The sequence below is a fragment of the Impatiens glandulifera genome, chromosome 5 (assembly GCF_907164915.1).
Source record: "Impatiens glandulifera chromosome 5, dImpGla2.1, whole genome shotgun sequence".
Lineage (NCBI taxonomy): Eukaryota > Viridiplantae > Streptophyta > Magnoliopsida > Ericales > Balsaminaceae > Impatiens > Impatiens glandulifera.
Genome location: NC_061866.1, coordinates 21,031,106 through 21,047,014, shown reverse-complemented (window position 1 = coordinate 21,047,014; position 15,909 = coordinate 21,031,106). Strand labels below are relative to the sequence as shown.

The following is a 15,909-nucleotide window of genomic DNA, read 5'->3' as shown; positions in this document are numbered from 1 at the left end:
TAAATAAAATTGACATTCTTTTGGATCAAATTATTAGATCTCATCTCATATATAACTACTTTCTTCATAGTAAGTCTTAACTCAATATGGAGATGAATTAAATAAGATATTGGATCCCAATGCACAAAAAAGGTTGGCATCTTTTTGCTAGTATAAGTAATATGCTTACAACACTCAAGAAAGAAAAGAAAAGAGGAAATATCAATTTATCCAATTAGTTTGATTCTGTTTCCACGTGGCGACATCCTATTCATCGTCTTAATTTTCTTTGGCCACCATGAAAATCCATTCATCCCTTCTTCACCCTCTTCATTCTAGAAAGAGGAGGGAAACTGAACATAGCGAGTGTGTTTGGAGTCGCCATTAAAAATGGCAGGTCTAGCTGCTTGTAGTTCTTCAGCACTTTCTTCTCGGAGGTAATCATTTCTCATACTCCAAACTGTTCCATCATGATGTTTCAGAATTTATCAATATTTTATAGTTGACTGATTTCATTTGCGAACAAACTTCAAATGTTGAATCATCCACTGCATTTTGGTGTATCAAATTCAATTCAATCTACGCCATTCTCTCTAATTTGCAAATGCTTTGGAATGCAATTTTCAGCTATCTGCAGACATCTTCGTTGGTCTTGGAGGCTCGTCGTAAACCCATTCATCAAAGACGTAGGAGCATTAGAATCAGATCGGAAGTGAATTTTGTTAATTCAGAAGAAGCTAAGGAACTTGTGGCCAATGAAGGATTTACAGTTCTAGATGTGAGAGACAAGTCTCAATATGATCGAGCACATATTAAATCGTGCTACCATGTTCCCTTGTTCATTGCAAACCAGGACAATGATATTGGTAAGGCCAATTTACACTTTGATGTGATCTTGAATCAAACCCATATTAGTATTCATTTCTTTTTCTTTCTATACTACATTCTCTGTGTTTGAGGACTGTGTTTTATGCAAGCAGGAACCATTATAAAGAGGACTGTGCACAATAACTTTTCTGGCTTGTTCTTCGGTTTGCCATTCACTAAGCTCAATCCTGAATTTGTGCAATCTGTAAATAGCCAGTTTTCAACCGAAAGTAAACTCTTGCTTGTCTGCCAAGAAGGGTTAAGGTGAGTCTAGTCTAGCTTAGCTATTATGAAGTTATTATCAATATGAAGATTTAACAAACAAATTAGATCTACTTGTAAAAAATTAGATCTAAAAAGACTTCCTTTTTTTTTGTTTAACAAAATTTAAGAATTCTTTGTCTGTTGATACAACATAAGGTCTACTGCAGCTGCTGATAAGCTGGATAAAATTGGTTACCAAAATTTGGCCTGCATAACATCAGGGCTTCAGTCTGTAAAACCAGGTTATATTAAATTTCAAAAGGAACTAGAAATAAAACCCTTTTGCAGATATAATATGAGAAAAGTGGATTTTCTGTTTGCAGGAACATTTGATTCTGTCGGATCAACTGAGCTGCAAAATGCAGGCAAAGCCGGTTTAGTTACTATTCAGGGAAAGATCTCAGCTGTGCTTGGCACAGTACTTATTTGTAAGTTTCCATTGGTTTACTAATTTGTATTTCTTGTCAAAAATGTAACATCTGATTTAGCTTATTATGATATGGAAAATCACATACTACTTGCAGGTGCATATCTATTTATCACATTCTTCCCAGATCAAGCAGAGAAGTTGCTCCAGATGAACCCCTTAAGTTAGTTTTGGATCAGAGGTACTTTTACCTATGTCTTAGCCTTACCCAGAATTCATGTTGATAAATAAAAATTATATGATATTTTATTATAATTTTGTATACGAAATAAACTAACAAAAATCTTATAATAATTAGAACATAATCTAAAAAATATCTTAAGCTAAATAAAAAGAAATTCAATTTTCCAATAAAATGAAGAGAATGTGAGAAAATAATAGTTAAAAGGGAGCTCTCAAGAAGCAAGGCTCTTTTCCCATGGAGCTGTCAAACTCCAGAAATAACCAATCCTACTCTGTTTGATCTGTAACAATAACTGAACTAAAAAACTATTACAGAACAAAGACTTCCAAGAAGGAATATTACTCTTGCCTAAGCAAGGTGCTCCTATTACCATTATTTAGTTTGGTTATTAGACTGAGTTGGTGGCAAAAAAAATTCCACCACCCATACTCTTTGATAAGATGAGAGGCTTCCCTAATACAACTATACTTCTTTGGATTGTGACTAAAGCAGGATTCAGTCGCCTTGAAGGCAGTACAGCTGCCTGATATTTCCAGTGGCTGTTAAAAACAAAGCAAAAGAAAAAAGATTGGGATGTTAATATCTATATGAAGCAAAATGAGTTTCTTCTTTTATTTCTATATTATACCATATAACCAATCCTTGAAATATATGTGGAGTGCACTTGATAACTCTCGTTTCCGACTGTCATCGAGTTGGGTCTCTCGCAAAATTTGTTTAAGTTCGCCCAGGTTGTCCGTCTGGAGAACAAACAAAGGAAATTGTTGGATTGTAAGAAAAAAAATAGTAGATATTGCATTGTGACTGAACATACATTTCTTTGCTGAGATTGCTTATAAGGGTCAGGCAGCTTGAATGGGTTGTCTTTTGTAGATCCAGGAGTTTCACCATCAGACCAGTTTGGAATCTGCATTTGTATGTTAGGTTCAAGAACAGCATTGTTTGGATTAAATCCAAATAACTCTTTATGTCATCATCAATCAAATTATTCAAATCATCACCTAAATTACCTATAGATACAAATAAATAACTCCTTATGTCAAACAAGATTTCACCCCCACCCGGTCATATCAGTTGTTTAAAAGAACAAACCACATCAAACAAGCTCCAAAAAAATGTTTGGACATACCAAAAAATTGGTAAACTGATCAGGATCTACATTGGTTGCAGACTCGGCTTGAACATCAGACGCGCCTGCAGGATGAGACATTGAATCGTGTGGATCAACAACTCCCAAAGAAACTGGCTCATCCCATTTGTTGACAGTTGCATCGATGCCCACTTGTTTCATGTGCTCCTCCAACTGCGAGTAATATGTGTTGTATGGTGCCACCTAGAAAGCATTTGTTAGAAAGAATTTTGTTAATCCACTGCAGCTAGCACAATCAACTATTATTGTATCAAGTCTATTAGATTCCATGGTCTCATCACACTTTGTTCATTTGGAAACCACCAGTTTTATCAGCTTTTTCATTATGATTACGATGGAATTACATTTGAAAACAGAAACATGTTTCTGAACTTAGTGGAAATTTATTGGCAGTTTCTCATTTGAATAAGGATTCATAACAAGAAACAGAAAGTGTTCCAAATAGGTCCATCCCGGAGATTATACTTTCCTCTCCTCCCACTTTCTTCTTTTTCTTTTCCCTTTCACATTTTTCTTTGCTCGGGTTTGTATTGCAAGAAGTCACGAAATGCAATGCACGACTACTTTATTAATACAAATTAATTAATTTTTCTCTTAAAAAGAAACCAATATTATCCACACACCTGCAACTTATGGTTATCACCAACCATTAGAGGTCGCTGATTCACTCCTATGAAGAAAACACATTCACGACAATTTGCAACACAAATTCTTTTGGCAGCTAGAACAACATGAACTCGCTCACAGTGTTCAACTCTTACTGTCTGCAGAAAAAAAATGAACCTCAGAAACAACAACTCATTATATACTTTTCCAAAAGAACATCAATGGTAAAACTGGCTTTAAAGTTTATACAACTACCTTGCCAACAGCTCCAAGAACTACAGTTGCATCAGAACATCCATAAATGGTAGCATATTTCAGTGGAGCTAATATGTAAATGACAGACTCGTGGCAGTTCACCACCTGCAATAGAATGTTACAGATTAGGGTGAGAAAGAATTAAGATGAATTTGGGTTCCCAATTTAAAAGAATATGAGTTAACCATATTTTAAGAAGTTTGGGTTGAATCCCTTTCCAACCCAAAATTTTGAATGAGCAATTTTTTAATATTTCTCTCAATAATTGTTCTAATACTCCCAATATAAATTTCTTTAGATTATTTAATGCTCTCTCTATTATACTTACTATTTAAATCTAGAGAGCATTAAAAGAATATTATAGAGTATTCAGAATGGTGTTTTTTCACAAAAAAATAGAGAATATATCATTAAAATGTTACTTAGAAGTTAAAACTTTAATATTCTCTCTGTATAGTCACTTGTATAAAAGTTTCATATTTAATACTCTTTACATTATAATTATTTTTAATAATAATCCAATACATTAAAAGATATGGATTGGATTAGGTTAGGTTAGGTTAGAATTCAACCCATATTAAATATGGATTGACTTAGATTAATTCATTTGCTCACCCCCTAAACCAATTAAGCCAACATAATATTATTGTACACAATGCCAGGAGAGTATGGAGATTTGAGACATTATCAAAATAGTTGAAACATTTTACAAGAGAAAATTATAAGGATTAGAATTATAAAGGGATTATTATACTATCAACTCAGGACTAGTTCTTGGTTATAAGAGAAAACTAGATACTATTTTATTGTAGGAGAAACACTTGATTTGTAAGATATAATAATACACACCTTGACAGAAGATTCTTTGAGATCGCTGGCCTGTTTAAGATAAGATGATTTTGAGATCCCTTCAATAAAATTGGAAGCCTTAGCATTGATGGAGGACTTGGTAGAACTTGTCGGCGGGGCGTCAGCCATAGGAACATCCTGATCAACAACCGCAGTTCCATTTTCTTTTGAGGAGGTTATTATTTCAGAAACGTGTTCTAAAGAAGATGCTAGTTTCTGTAAAAGCCATTCATGAACTTGGGTTGCAGGAATAGGAGCAGCAGGCATGTCCGGGTCTGAATTAGCAAAGAATGGGGAGGATTGGCTTAAGGGAGTTTTTTCGGATCCTCTTTCACCAAAGTATACCAGATAATCGAGGTGTTCAAAGTTTTCCACACTCACAACTTCCTAATGAGATCAACAACACAATACAAACAACATTTATATATGGGATAAATAAATTTGAGCTATTTTAAAAAGTTTGAGAAATAAAATCTAGCTTTTGATGCGAATTAAGGAAGAAAAATGAAGCTTGTTTGTAATAACATCAAATCATTATCCGAATACAGAGAAAGAATAACAAACCAGAGAGCATTCTCCTTCCCCTTTCACTTCCCCAACTTCAGAATCAGCTAAAAGAGAAAGGATATTCGCCATGTGCTTCTGCAGGTAAGATAACTGATGAGCCTCTTCATCAGCTTGTGATGGCATAAAGCGACGACTGTTGCTACGCACAAGCTGCAATTAGTGAAACAGAAAGTTAGTTATTGTGCGAAAGAAAGGATTTGACGAATTGACGAAACCATCACGACATTGAGCCAATAGGGGACAATTAAGCACCTGCAATGGCGATAGAGCCGATAGGTAACCATCGAAAGCTGAAGTAGAAGGCCAGACATCGGCGACAGAGGCAGAATCCTTATGCGTCCGAGAAAGAAGGCGTTTATAAGACTGAATGTAGAGAAATAAAACCAGGTCATAGACATTAACACCGACGGACTCAACCTCATCGGGGCTGGCGGTGACAAGGGGATCGGAATCGGAGAAAAGAACGCAAGCGATGGTATCGAGAACCAAGCGGGCATGGTCGGGTGAAATCTGGAGGACGTCGGATATGGCAAGAGAGTCAAGGCGGCGATTAGGGGATTGAGAAGATCTCTCGAGAAGCTTGTCCTTAAGAGGACCTAGGGTTTGTATGCCGTCGTTGAAGATGAGCTTGGGAATTGGAAGAAGACCGTGGGCAAAGGCTTCCCTCCGAGGATGAATGTAGAGGATTGTACTAGGGTCTGCATCGTCCTCCGCCATGTTTTTCCTGTTTCGAGAAAGATAAATAAAACTATTTTTTTTTGGTGGAAATGGATCAAAGAGGAGAGAATGGAGAAGAAGGAGATGACGCAAAGTTCATCGAAGACAGACACGTGGGTGGGAGTCACCAATATTTTTCTCCTTCCCTTGGTTTGTCCTAATAATACTACTTTCGGTTTTTCGGGTAAACTTTGTTTCTTTCTATTAATGTATTTATTATTATTGGAAAAAATCATTTTCTTATTATTTTATTTAGGACAAAAATTATTTAAGGTATAATTTTGTTTTTCCTTTTTTTTTTAATATGTTATTTTACTCAGTTTTTCCGGTTTATTTAATGTAAATTTAATTCAGTTTATATAAATCCAGTTTATTTATTTTTTATTTATATATATATACTTTTATTAATTTAATTTTAAATATTAATAAATTATTTAAATTATAAATAAATTATATGAATATATTATTTTTTATAAACTTTTATTAATATTTAATTTTAAATATTTAAATTGTTTAAATTAAAAATAATATTTTTTAAAATAAATTTTATTAATTTATTACTTTGTATTAATATATAATTTTATATATATATAATATATAAGTTTTTATTATGATATAACATTCATTTTAGAAAGTAAATTTAAATATATAAAGCAAAATTATATATAAATTTATGGTAATCTTATATTTGTGTGTAAAAAATTAATAAATGAAAATATATTTAAATTTATGTTTTATTATTATAATAATTTTATATTAATATAAAATTAAATTAAAAATAGATATTAGATAATTATAATATTTAAAAAAAGAAAAAAAAATTCACTTATACATATGTACTTATACAACTAGCTCATTTAGATATTTAGACATATTTACTAATAAAAATTTATTTAAACATACATACTATTAAAAATTGGCTCATTTAGCCTTCTTTAATAAATTATGGTTAATTTTTATTTTTTGATTTATATATTTATTAATTAAATATTAATATAATCCTTTATTTTTATCTTTTTTATAAATGTTTTATTATTTTTATATGAGTATTTATTATTAATTATTTTAATTTTATTATTATATATATATATATATATATAAATAAAAGTATTCATCGTTAATTATTTTAACTTTATATTTTTTCTTCTTTTTATGTTTTTTTCTTATATTAACATTGATTATTAATTATTTAAAAAAAATATATCACAATAATTGAATATAAAAATGACTTATACTTCCAATAATAAAAATCCTTTAATATAAAAATAAATTAATTAATATTTAGATAATAATAGCAACTAACTCATCCAACACCATAAATCTAATAATCAAATATTAGACAAAACAATGTTACTTATTATTACTATAAGTCATGAATAAAAATTAAATAAAAAATTATTAATTTAATTTTTATTCATATTAAATTAAATAAGAAAAAAATTCTTTAAAAATTATTACATACAAAATAAAATTCATAAATAAGTTGTTAAAGTTTTTTCAAAAATGAGAATTTAAGATACATGAGAAATAAAAACTAATAAAAAATGAAGATGAAAGAAAAAAATATATTAATATTTAGTTAATAAATATATAAATTTAAAAATAAAAATTAATTATGATTATTAAAAGAGGCTGAATGAGCCAATTTTTGATAGTACGTATGTTTAAATGACTTTTTATTAGTACATACACGTCTACAAGTACATACGTCTAAATAAGTTTTTTTCTTAAAACAATTATTTTGAATTATGTTTAGATAAATAAAATCAAAATAATTAACTATATGGCCAAAAAACTACTTTAAAACAATTAATTAGAATTAATTATTTTACTAATTCATCAAATTAATTAAGGGTTAAGGTCAAAATAATTAAAAAAAAATATTTGGTTTAAATGTTATGCCCATATTATCTCAAAATAATTTTAGAAAGGTTAAAGGACAAAATTAAATAATTTTGATGAATTGTTGTATTAATTTCATCTAAAAATAATTATTTATTTAAATTCTAAGAATATGTAAAAAAACAAATTGGTAAAATTTTTGTCATATTTATTTTAATATTTTGTATATTTAAAAAAATCAAAACTAAAGCCAAAATGGTGAAAGAAAAATCAATTTCAAACAAACTTTTAAGGTTTAAAATAAAATAAAATTAAATCTGTAATCGGGTGTAGCCGAAAACAGATGAAAATATTATAGTAGAAACTGCGTTCATTGGATGGACGCTGGAATCACATTCGACGCGCCAGAGCGCTCCGCGTAGCCCGTTGTAGCTGAAGGAAGCTCGCGTCGAGGAGTAGAAGATTCACTAAGACGGGAACGATAACGGAACGCTCCGCCATCTCTGGTCTTTGTTTTATTCGCTATTGTCGTATGGATAAACATGAAGATTCGTGGATGATCTTTTCAACTTGAAACTCAGTCGTCGGTCATTAAAAACGGCTAATTCAAATCCCATAATGATCACTCTACGATGGTCATCATTCTTCCTACAAAAGTAGGCCTCGTCGTTGCAAGGGTTGCAAAAGAAGCTACACTCTCACTTAGAACATAGCCTAAGAGGAAGAGGAAGCTAAATATAAAGAATCGGGATGCAATTGTAGTTGAAACACCAGCCAAAGTGGTGGCCATAGAAACTTAACCCGTAGAGGTTGCAAAAGAAGCCCTACTCCCACTTAGAACTCAACCTAATATGATTAAAAAATCGGAATAACTCTTTGCTCCCCATATATGGCATCAACTACAAATAAATATGCAAAATTCTTCCAATGTGTCCAAATTACTAAAAATGATAAATTCGTTGTGGAGTTAATTTTTTTTACAGATTTGGACTTAAGGTAGCATCTTTAGAACTCTTTATAGTCATTTTAATGTTTTCTTAACTCTTATTAAGATGTGTTTGCTTCATTTATCTTTGCAGTGAAGTTTTATTCTAGAGCAACCGAGTCACGCGAACATATGACACATGCTTTCACTGAAAAGTAAAACCTATGTGGACTCTGGAATAGTTGATGCCTAGACCCAAATGATCAATTACCGCACAACAAAAACTCCCATCAGCATCCCAAAATTTTGCTTCTCTGCATTTACATATGTAAGATTTTTTTATTTGATTATTATTTTTGTATTTTAATATGATATTCATTTGCAGAGTACACATTGATAGAATCAGCATAATCAATAGAGACGGGGGTTTGACGATTGATAACGACTTAGGACAAACGATTTGATAGAAATCTTGTTAAGGATTTAGATCATTTTCTATTCTACACAAACCCTTGCAAACTCTTGAACGATTCAAGTGCGGAAATGTTTGCATGGGTTTGAAGCTAAGAACCATGAATGAAAAGATGATAGAAAGAAACAACACAGCAGTTTGATTATGGATGTTCAGAGTTAACTTTCCTACGTCACCCCTTCTTTCAACCACCGGAAGGATTCACTAAACTTTCAATGAATCAAATACAATCGCATGACTAGCTCACTGTTGAACAGAACAGACTCTGTTCAACTTACAATATGAAGAATATCACTCAACTAATACAATGATTTGATTTTAACTCTCTCTTGATTGAACACACAGTAAAAGCAAGAAAGCAACTCACTCAATATGATAGTTTTTATGCTTAAGATAGAATAATCTGAGTATCGATAGATCGATGATTCTTCCGTTGTCCTTGGGGATCTTTAAATAAGGGGCAGGTACCAACGGTCGAATCTTCCATAATGACACGTGGCGAGCTTCCATTGGAGCGCCTCCATAGTACACATTAGACTATGAGCACTAGGATCGTGGTCGTACAAATCTGGTAGTGCACCAAATATTCTTCAAGGATATTCCTGCAAAAACAAGTAGTTGGAAGAATATTTGCTTACGTGGCATTAATCAATTGGTTGGAACTGGCTGTCGTACTGATCTTCACAGGAAAGTGGAGCAGGAGTAGCGTACAACTAGTTGATCGTGGGTAGACGAGTGCTAGCTTCAAGCAACTACTTAAGCCTAGCATTAGACGTATCTCACTTAGACGACCTCGTCTAATGAAATTAGACGCCCCCGTCTAATATCAGGATCCATTAGATCACCTGGTCTAATGGAATTAGACAACACGTCTAATACCACATCCCTTCAAACTAATCTGAAGGAGTTAGACTACAAGTCTAACTCTCACTAGTTAGACTGCACGTCTAACTCCGTGTATTAGACTGCACTTCTAACTACGTTTGTTAGACTACACGTCTAACTCCGTGTGTTAGACTGCACGTCTAACTCCATGTGTTAGACTGCAGGTCTAATTACGTCTGTTAGACTGTACGTCTAACTCCGTGTGTTAGACTGCACATCTAACTTTGTCTATTAGACTGCACGTCTAACTCCGTGTGTTAGACTGCACGTCTAACTGCGTCTGTTAGACTGCACGTCTAACTGCGTCTGTTAGACTGCACGTCAAACTCCGTGTGTTAAGCTGCACGTCTAACTCCGTCTATTAGACTGCACGTCTAACTACGTCTGTTAGACTGCACGTCTAACTACGTATGTTAGACTGCACGTCTAACTACGTCTGTTAGACTGCACATCTAACTGCGTGTGTTAGATTGCACGTCTAACTCAATGCATCTAATGTCAAATCAGTCTAATGAACATCATTAAGACTAAGTCTAATATAACCTGTTTTCGATACACCTGCACCAAAAACAATTAGACGGCATAAATTGAGTTTTATATACATTCATCATCAAAATTCCAATAGTCAAACTACTTTGACACTTAGTCAAAATAATTTGATCCAACAATTTCCCCCTTTTTGATGATGATGTTAAAACCTTTACATAGATAACAAATTAAACATTCATCATATAAATAAGAAGTAAAACTTGTTCATCCATCTTACATAAAAACTTTTCAAAACCACCAATATTCAGAAACCATGTTTAGAAAGCCAAAATCATAAACTAACAGAAGAATAGTTTAAGGAGGAGAGATTATTGGCCTTCCATTTTCACTAGAGGATCAATTGGAAAGCGTGATCCTTCATAGCTGAGATCTTCACCAGTTAACAGGTTTTGGAACGGAGGAAGATCGCATCCACCACGACCACTTCCACAATTTCGCCCACCACGATCGCTGCCAGTACTTCGACCTCCTCGATCACTTCCACTGCTTCGGCCTCCGCGATCACCACCGCTGCGACCTCCGCCTCTTTTAGTTGGCCTTGGTTGTCATCATTGGTTGGCCTTAGCTTAGATCTGGTGCCGGTTGCCACACTGTCACCTCTTCTATCTTTAACAACCTCACCCTGAGTGATGGTATTCTGCTCTTTCTCAGCATCAACTTTAGCATTCTCTTCAGCTTGAAATTTCCTTGCAATGGAGTCAGCATACTCTAGTCTTTCAACATCAGTTCTTCTCATGCTACCTTGAATTTCAACCAACTGATTTTGAACCAAGCCCATTCCTTCCATAACCTCTCTTTGAAGATCAAGATTGATCTGTCTTTCAACGTTCATCATTTCAGATTGTCGATTGAAGAGTTTCTTTTCAAATCTTGCAAAATTTGTATTGGAGACTTGAACCTCGTACGTGTTCTTCTTCAACGTTTGCTCCAACTCTTTATGAGTTTTAACAAGATCAACAAAGTTTTTCCTGTCCTCCTTCTAGGTTTTCATGATTTTCGTCATGTTGGATTGCATAACTGACACATTCTTCTGAAGCGTTGCTAACAAAGTTGACATAGACTTAATGAGCTTTGAACCGTCAGTCGAAGGTCCTTCATTAGATGAATTCTCTTGCGAATCTGCTGCAACGATCTGAATGGGACTGATGTTGGTATGAACTTGCATGGACTGCTTAGGTTCATCCTTCTCTGATTCACTATCAGATTTATCTTGTTCTTCTTCTTCCAACTCTTTCTCTGCTTTGTCAATCCTTTCGAGCAAGTTTCCTGAACTGTGATGAGGATTGAGAATATTCTCATGAATATTTGCAGCATTGATATCGGGAAATGGTAGAAGCTTGAATGTTCGAGCATTTTGATCTTGTTCCCCCTCAGATGAGGAACTCTTCTCAGTTTCTTTGTCTTTTGAGGGTTCCACTCTGATTTGGCAACCTCAGGCTGACTGACTTTAGCCTCTTTTTCTTGAGATGCCTCTGTTCTGACAACAGGGGATTCCACCACTTCTTCTTCATGGTTAATAAGAGCTTGAACAGGCTCTTCAACAACTTCTTTTTCTTTCGAAATAAGAGCTTGAACAGACTCTTGATCAGCATCATCTTCAAGAGATTGAACATGCTCTTGAATAACTTCTTCTTCTTCTATAGATGGGTTCGATTGAATAGGTTCCTCGGCTTGGATGTGGGGCGTGGATCGTGGATCGTGGGGCGTGGGGAGTGGGGCGTGGATCGTGGGACGCAATTGCGGGGTAATTAGTAACATACCAATTTCGACACAACATTTCAAACGTACCCATTTTGACACAACATTTCAAACGTAACCATTTTGACACAACATTTCTAACGGGAATGAAAATGAATGAAAGAAATGAACATACACATTTTGATGCTGGTCAATCGGGTCTACACAGCGATGCAGCTGGGTCTCCGGCGTTGCAGGTTGGTCTCGTCGTCGCCGACGTTGGAGATGAGAGGCGGTGGCAGTTGGTCGTCGGTGGCTGGCAGTTGGGGGAAGGGGAGTGGTGGGGTCGCGGGGGAAAGGAAAAGGGGAAGAGAAGAAGGGGGATTGGGTTTGGAAAATGTGAGGGGGGACCATTCCGTGAAGAGGAAAAAAAAATAAGGATACAAGTGTCCAAATTTTTTAAAAAATGTTAAAAATAAAAACTGAAAGTTTTGAGGTTAGTTTTGGGAATGACCCTCTTTTGAGGGTCATTTGATCAAATTTCCCGGGAATTTGTGGGAGAGAATAAAATAGGGAATGATGTGCCATTTTTAAATTCGATTATCTTCGATTACATTTTCTTTTTAATATTTTAAAGTCAATTTAAAGTTTTTCTTTATTTTATTTTTCAAGTCCACCCTAAATATAAGTTTTGGATCTGTCTCTAGCTCTAAAATAAAATAGTTTATTCAATTCTATTTAACGTTTTATATTATTTTGACAAATATATTAAAATAATTAAAAAATAATTAAAAAATTATTACAAAAGTAGTATCATAAATTTGTAGTAAAACAAACAACGCATTTAGTAGTTGCAACTTTAATAGTATTTGTCAACAAATTAAGCAACTTATTTTAGCAATTAGTTCTATGAAGTCTTTGCCAAATGGAACATTCTTTTGTTTAGTTGGAAAAAAAATATATCTTTAAAACTTTATTTTTGGTTAGTCTTTCAATATGACTAATTTGTCATTTAAAAAAAATATTAAATACTTCTCTATTTAATATGAATATATATATATTTTTTTTGTTTAATTTATAAACTTAACACAATTTTTAATTCATAATTTTTATTTTCTTATATACGAATTTTGTTCGCTTAATCCATCTTAGTGAATTATTTAGTATTTAACAAACTCATTTCAACCATTTTTTTTTTTTGAAAAATAATCAAATATGGTGAATAAAGAACCCTTAAAATGATTTTAATGTATCATTCTTTTTGTTACAAGTAAACACAAAGCACAAATTTGTAATCATGTGTTCTCTTACAAACACAGTCTTAACACTTGCTAAATTATAATTAACTATTCATTTACTCAATTATAATTGTTCTCCATATGACCCTTAATCCATGTCTTGAGGATTGTATCAAAACCACTTGGTACTTAGATACACATTCAAGATGGGCAGATTGGTCACATATGCCACAATAATAGAACCATAGCTCAAGATCCAACTCGAGCCCACATAATATACAAACTCGAACCCGTGTCCTCTTTAATGACGAATTAGACGATAACAATCGAAGCGGATGATCATCTAATTGTAGTTTCACTTCTTGCGGCATATCAGCACATTCTCTATGAATCCTAAACGAGCACTCAAAACATTCAAAACCACCCAAACCTTCGCCAAAACTTTTCCCACAACAATCACACGACAACCCAACATCGATCGATTTCTCGAGGATCAAACGGTGACAATGATGAGGAGTAGAGATGAAATTACCCTGATTAAATACAACAGTCGGATGATCACAAATAGGAAGAATACATTCCGAATGAATCGAATGGTCACAAATTCCGCAGCAATAGAACCACTGCCTTGGGTTTATATCAAACTCACAGATCTCACAAATGTATTCCTCAATCCCCTTCACGGGCGAATAGCTAAGAACAAACGGATGCTCGTCAAACCTATGATTGAATCCCCTCAGTAATAGCGCGCACTCCACATCTATCTTGAAATATTCACATGCAATGCAGGCAAAACCTATTCCGGTTAGAAGAAAGGTGCATCCGCTGCATCTATGACCATCGGATTCGCGAAATTCTCTGATCATCATCGGCGAGTGTTGATGGAGGTCGTGGGTCATTATTGATCCAAACAGAAGGGAAGCACAAGCGATATCGAGATAGAATCGACAGTTATGACAGCTAAAGACGAATCCGAGACAGAGTTTCTTGCAGTTATTGCATCGAATAATTCCGTACAATTCCATGGAGAGTACAAGAGGGTGATCGGGATGGGATGGATGTCTGTTAAGTTTTTCGGGGAGTTGAGCGCAGTGTTTATGGAGATGAAAGGGGCAGTTGTTAGAGGTTTGGGATTCGACACATTTGTAGAACGGTGGAGACATTATGATACTGCAACAGCCTGCACATGTTTGTTTATCTTTCATGTGTTCATTCACAAGAATGGTGTTGTTGTCTGATTCCTGCAATTCTAGTACGAGGATTAGTTTATGTTCATGGCTTGCGTGCTCCAGTAAAGACTGATTCTCATGATCCAAGCTTATCCTATTTATGAAAAGGGTTAAGGGATTTATGAATTCATCAATTGGTGGTAAGTGGGTAATGATAGATTCGTCTTCAATTGTCTCAACCCTGCAAGCAAGAATGAATTTTTAAATTGATTAAATGTTATGTTTGTTAAAAGGGATAATCCTCACAGATTGTTTGTTGATGATAAAGCTGGTTTTCCATCTTTCCCCATCTCGTCCAACAATGAAAGTAAGCAATCGGAATGAACAAAATACCGACAATCGGAGCAATAATACACCCAATCTCTCTTGTTCAATATTTCCAAGCAAATTTCGCAGAAGGACAAGAACCGGTGAAAGTCACTAGGAAAAGAATAAGAAAGCTGAAGGGTATGATGACTCTGATTATTATGCTCATAAAGAACGGAGCTTGGAAAGCAATCGGCGCATTTCTGATGAACCCAGAATTGACAATCAGAACAGACGTAAGAGGGGCCATGGACATCTCTCTTCCTACAAGCCTGGCAGAAGAAAGAAGACGATTTCTGTAGAGGAATCAAGGGGTGGTTATGAGATTTATGGTTGATTCTGGTAGCTCTTAAAGCACATTCAATGTCGAGATCGTATTTACAGATTGGACAATGGTAAGTGAAGTGTTGCCATTGGGATTTGTAACAGGAACTACAGTAACATCGATGAGAACGATAGGGTGGTTGGGGAAGGAGGGTTAGTGGGTGTTTGTGAAGAGGATAGTTGATTTGATGTGGTTGTTCTGCACAACGTTTGTGAAGTGAATATTGACATGAATGATTATTGCATCTGTAATATGAGCCTGAGATGGATATTCGTTGCCAACAGCCATTGCAGAAATGTTTATTGCTGTAACCATCTTCTTCATGGAGATGTAGATTGTGTTCGTGGCTAAAATGCTTCATCTCCATCTCTTTCTTACCCCCAATTCTTTCTCTATCTCTCTTCATAACTCTTCATAACTTTTTGCCGCCTTAATTCTTTAATTCTGCATTGGATTCTTGTCAGATTCTTTTCTTGGCCTACAGAGGACTCAATCATTACACAATCTCTAATTCTTTAGCTAAAATTCGCTTATTCATCGTCACTAAAAATATTTTTTTTTAAGTTTAAAAATGAGCATTTTGCCATTTTCTATAG

General features: G+C 34.2%; 3 protein-coding genes across 5 annotated transcripts; 1 reads left to right on the top strand and 2 right to left on the bottom strand.

Moving 5' to 3' along the window:
- The first annotated feature begins 260 nt into the window (after positions 1-260).
- On the top strand, positions 261-3,202 carry LOC124937686 (rhodanese-like domain-containing protein 9, chloroplastic). Of its 3 annotated transcripts, none has more exons than XM_047477988.1 (7): positions 261-416; positions 607-845; positions 960-1,110; positions 1,267-1,352; positions 1,434-1,538; positions 1,635-1,718; positions 2,214-2,396. In XM_047477988.1, exons 1-6 carry the CDS (start codon positions 370-372, stop codon positions 1,703-1,705), a joined length of 699 nt encoding a protein of 232 aa, XP_047333944.1. In that variant the 5' UTR covers positions 261-369; the 3' UTR covers positions 1,706-1,718; positions 2,214-2,396. The 3 variants fall into 3 exon arrangements, with proteins under 3 accessions (XP_047333944.1, XP_047333945.1, XP_047333943.1); XM_047477989.1 differs by having other exon boundaries at positions 2,211-2,396; XM_047477987.1 differs by lacking the exon at positions 2,214-2,396 and adding an exon at positions 2,892-3,202 and having other exon boundaries at positions 262-416.
- LOC124937684 (TBCC domain-containing protein 1-like) lies at positions 1,635-5,981 on the bottom strand. Its single transcript, XM_047477986.1, has 9 exons — positions 5,401-5,981; positions 5,146-5,298; positions 4,582-4,968; positions 3,733-3,837; positions 3,495-3,635; positions 2,851-3,054; positions 2,536-2,628; positions 2,350-2,461; positions 1,635-2,260 (listed from the first exon to the last, which is right to left on the bottom strand). Exons 1-9 carry the CDS (start codon positions 5,863-5,865, stop codon positions 2,217-2,219), a joined length of 1,704 nt encoding a protein of 567 aa, XP_047333942.1. The 5' UTR covers positions 5,866-5,981; the 3' UTR covers positions 1,635-2,216.
- Positions 5,982-13,569: 7,588 nt separating this feature from the next.
- Positions 13,570-15,698, bottom strand: LOC124939113. The gene is made up of 2 exons (XM_047479624.1): positions 14,929-15,698; positions 13,570-14,863 (listed from the first exon to the last, which is right to left on the bottom strand). Exons 1-2 carry the CDS (start codon positions 15,678-15,680, stop codon positions 13,570-13,572), a joined length of 2,046 nt encoding a protein of 681 aa, XP_047335580.1. The 5' UTR covers positions 15,681-15,698.
- Between the last annotated feature and the right edge of the window lie 211 nt (positions 15,699-15,909).

Excerpts from the sequence above, each read along its gene's own strand:
- LOC124937686 (XM_047477987.1), top strand. The coding sequence starts at position 370 with ATGGCAGGTCTAGCTGCTTGTAGTTCTTCAGCACTTTCTTCTCGGAG. Across the intron at positions 846-959 it reads AAACCAGGACAATGATATTG|GAACCATTATAAAGAGGACT; the intron begins GTAAGGCCAATT and ends TTATGCAAGCAG. Across the intron at positions 1,111-1,266 it reads GTCTGCCAAGAAGGGTTAAG|GTCTACTGCAGCTGCTGATA; the intron begins GTGAGTCTAGTC and ends ATACAACATAAG.
- LOC124937684 (XM_047477986.1), bottom strand. The coding sequence starts at position 5,865 with ATGGCGGAGGACGATGCAGACCCTAGTACAATCCTCTACATTCATCCT. Across the intron at positions 2,462-2,535 it reads AGCAATCTCAGCAAAGAAAT|ACGGACAACCTGGGCGAACT; the intron begins GTATGTTCAGTC and ends TTTGTTCTCCAG. Across the intron at positions 2,261-2,349 it reads TTTCAAGGATTGGTTATATG|CCACTGGAAATATCAGGCAG; the intron begins GTATAATATAGA and ends TGTTTTTAACAG.
- LOC124939113 (XM_047479624.1), bottom strand. The coding sequence starts at position 15,680 with ATGGAGATGAAGCATTTTAGCCACGAACACAATCTACATCTCCATGAA. Across the intron at positions 14,864-14,928 it reads TTATCATCAACAAACAATCT|GGTTGAGACAATTGAAGACG; the intron begins GTGAGGATTATC and ends TCTTGCTTGCAG.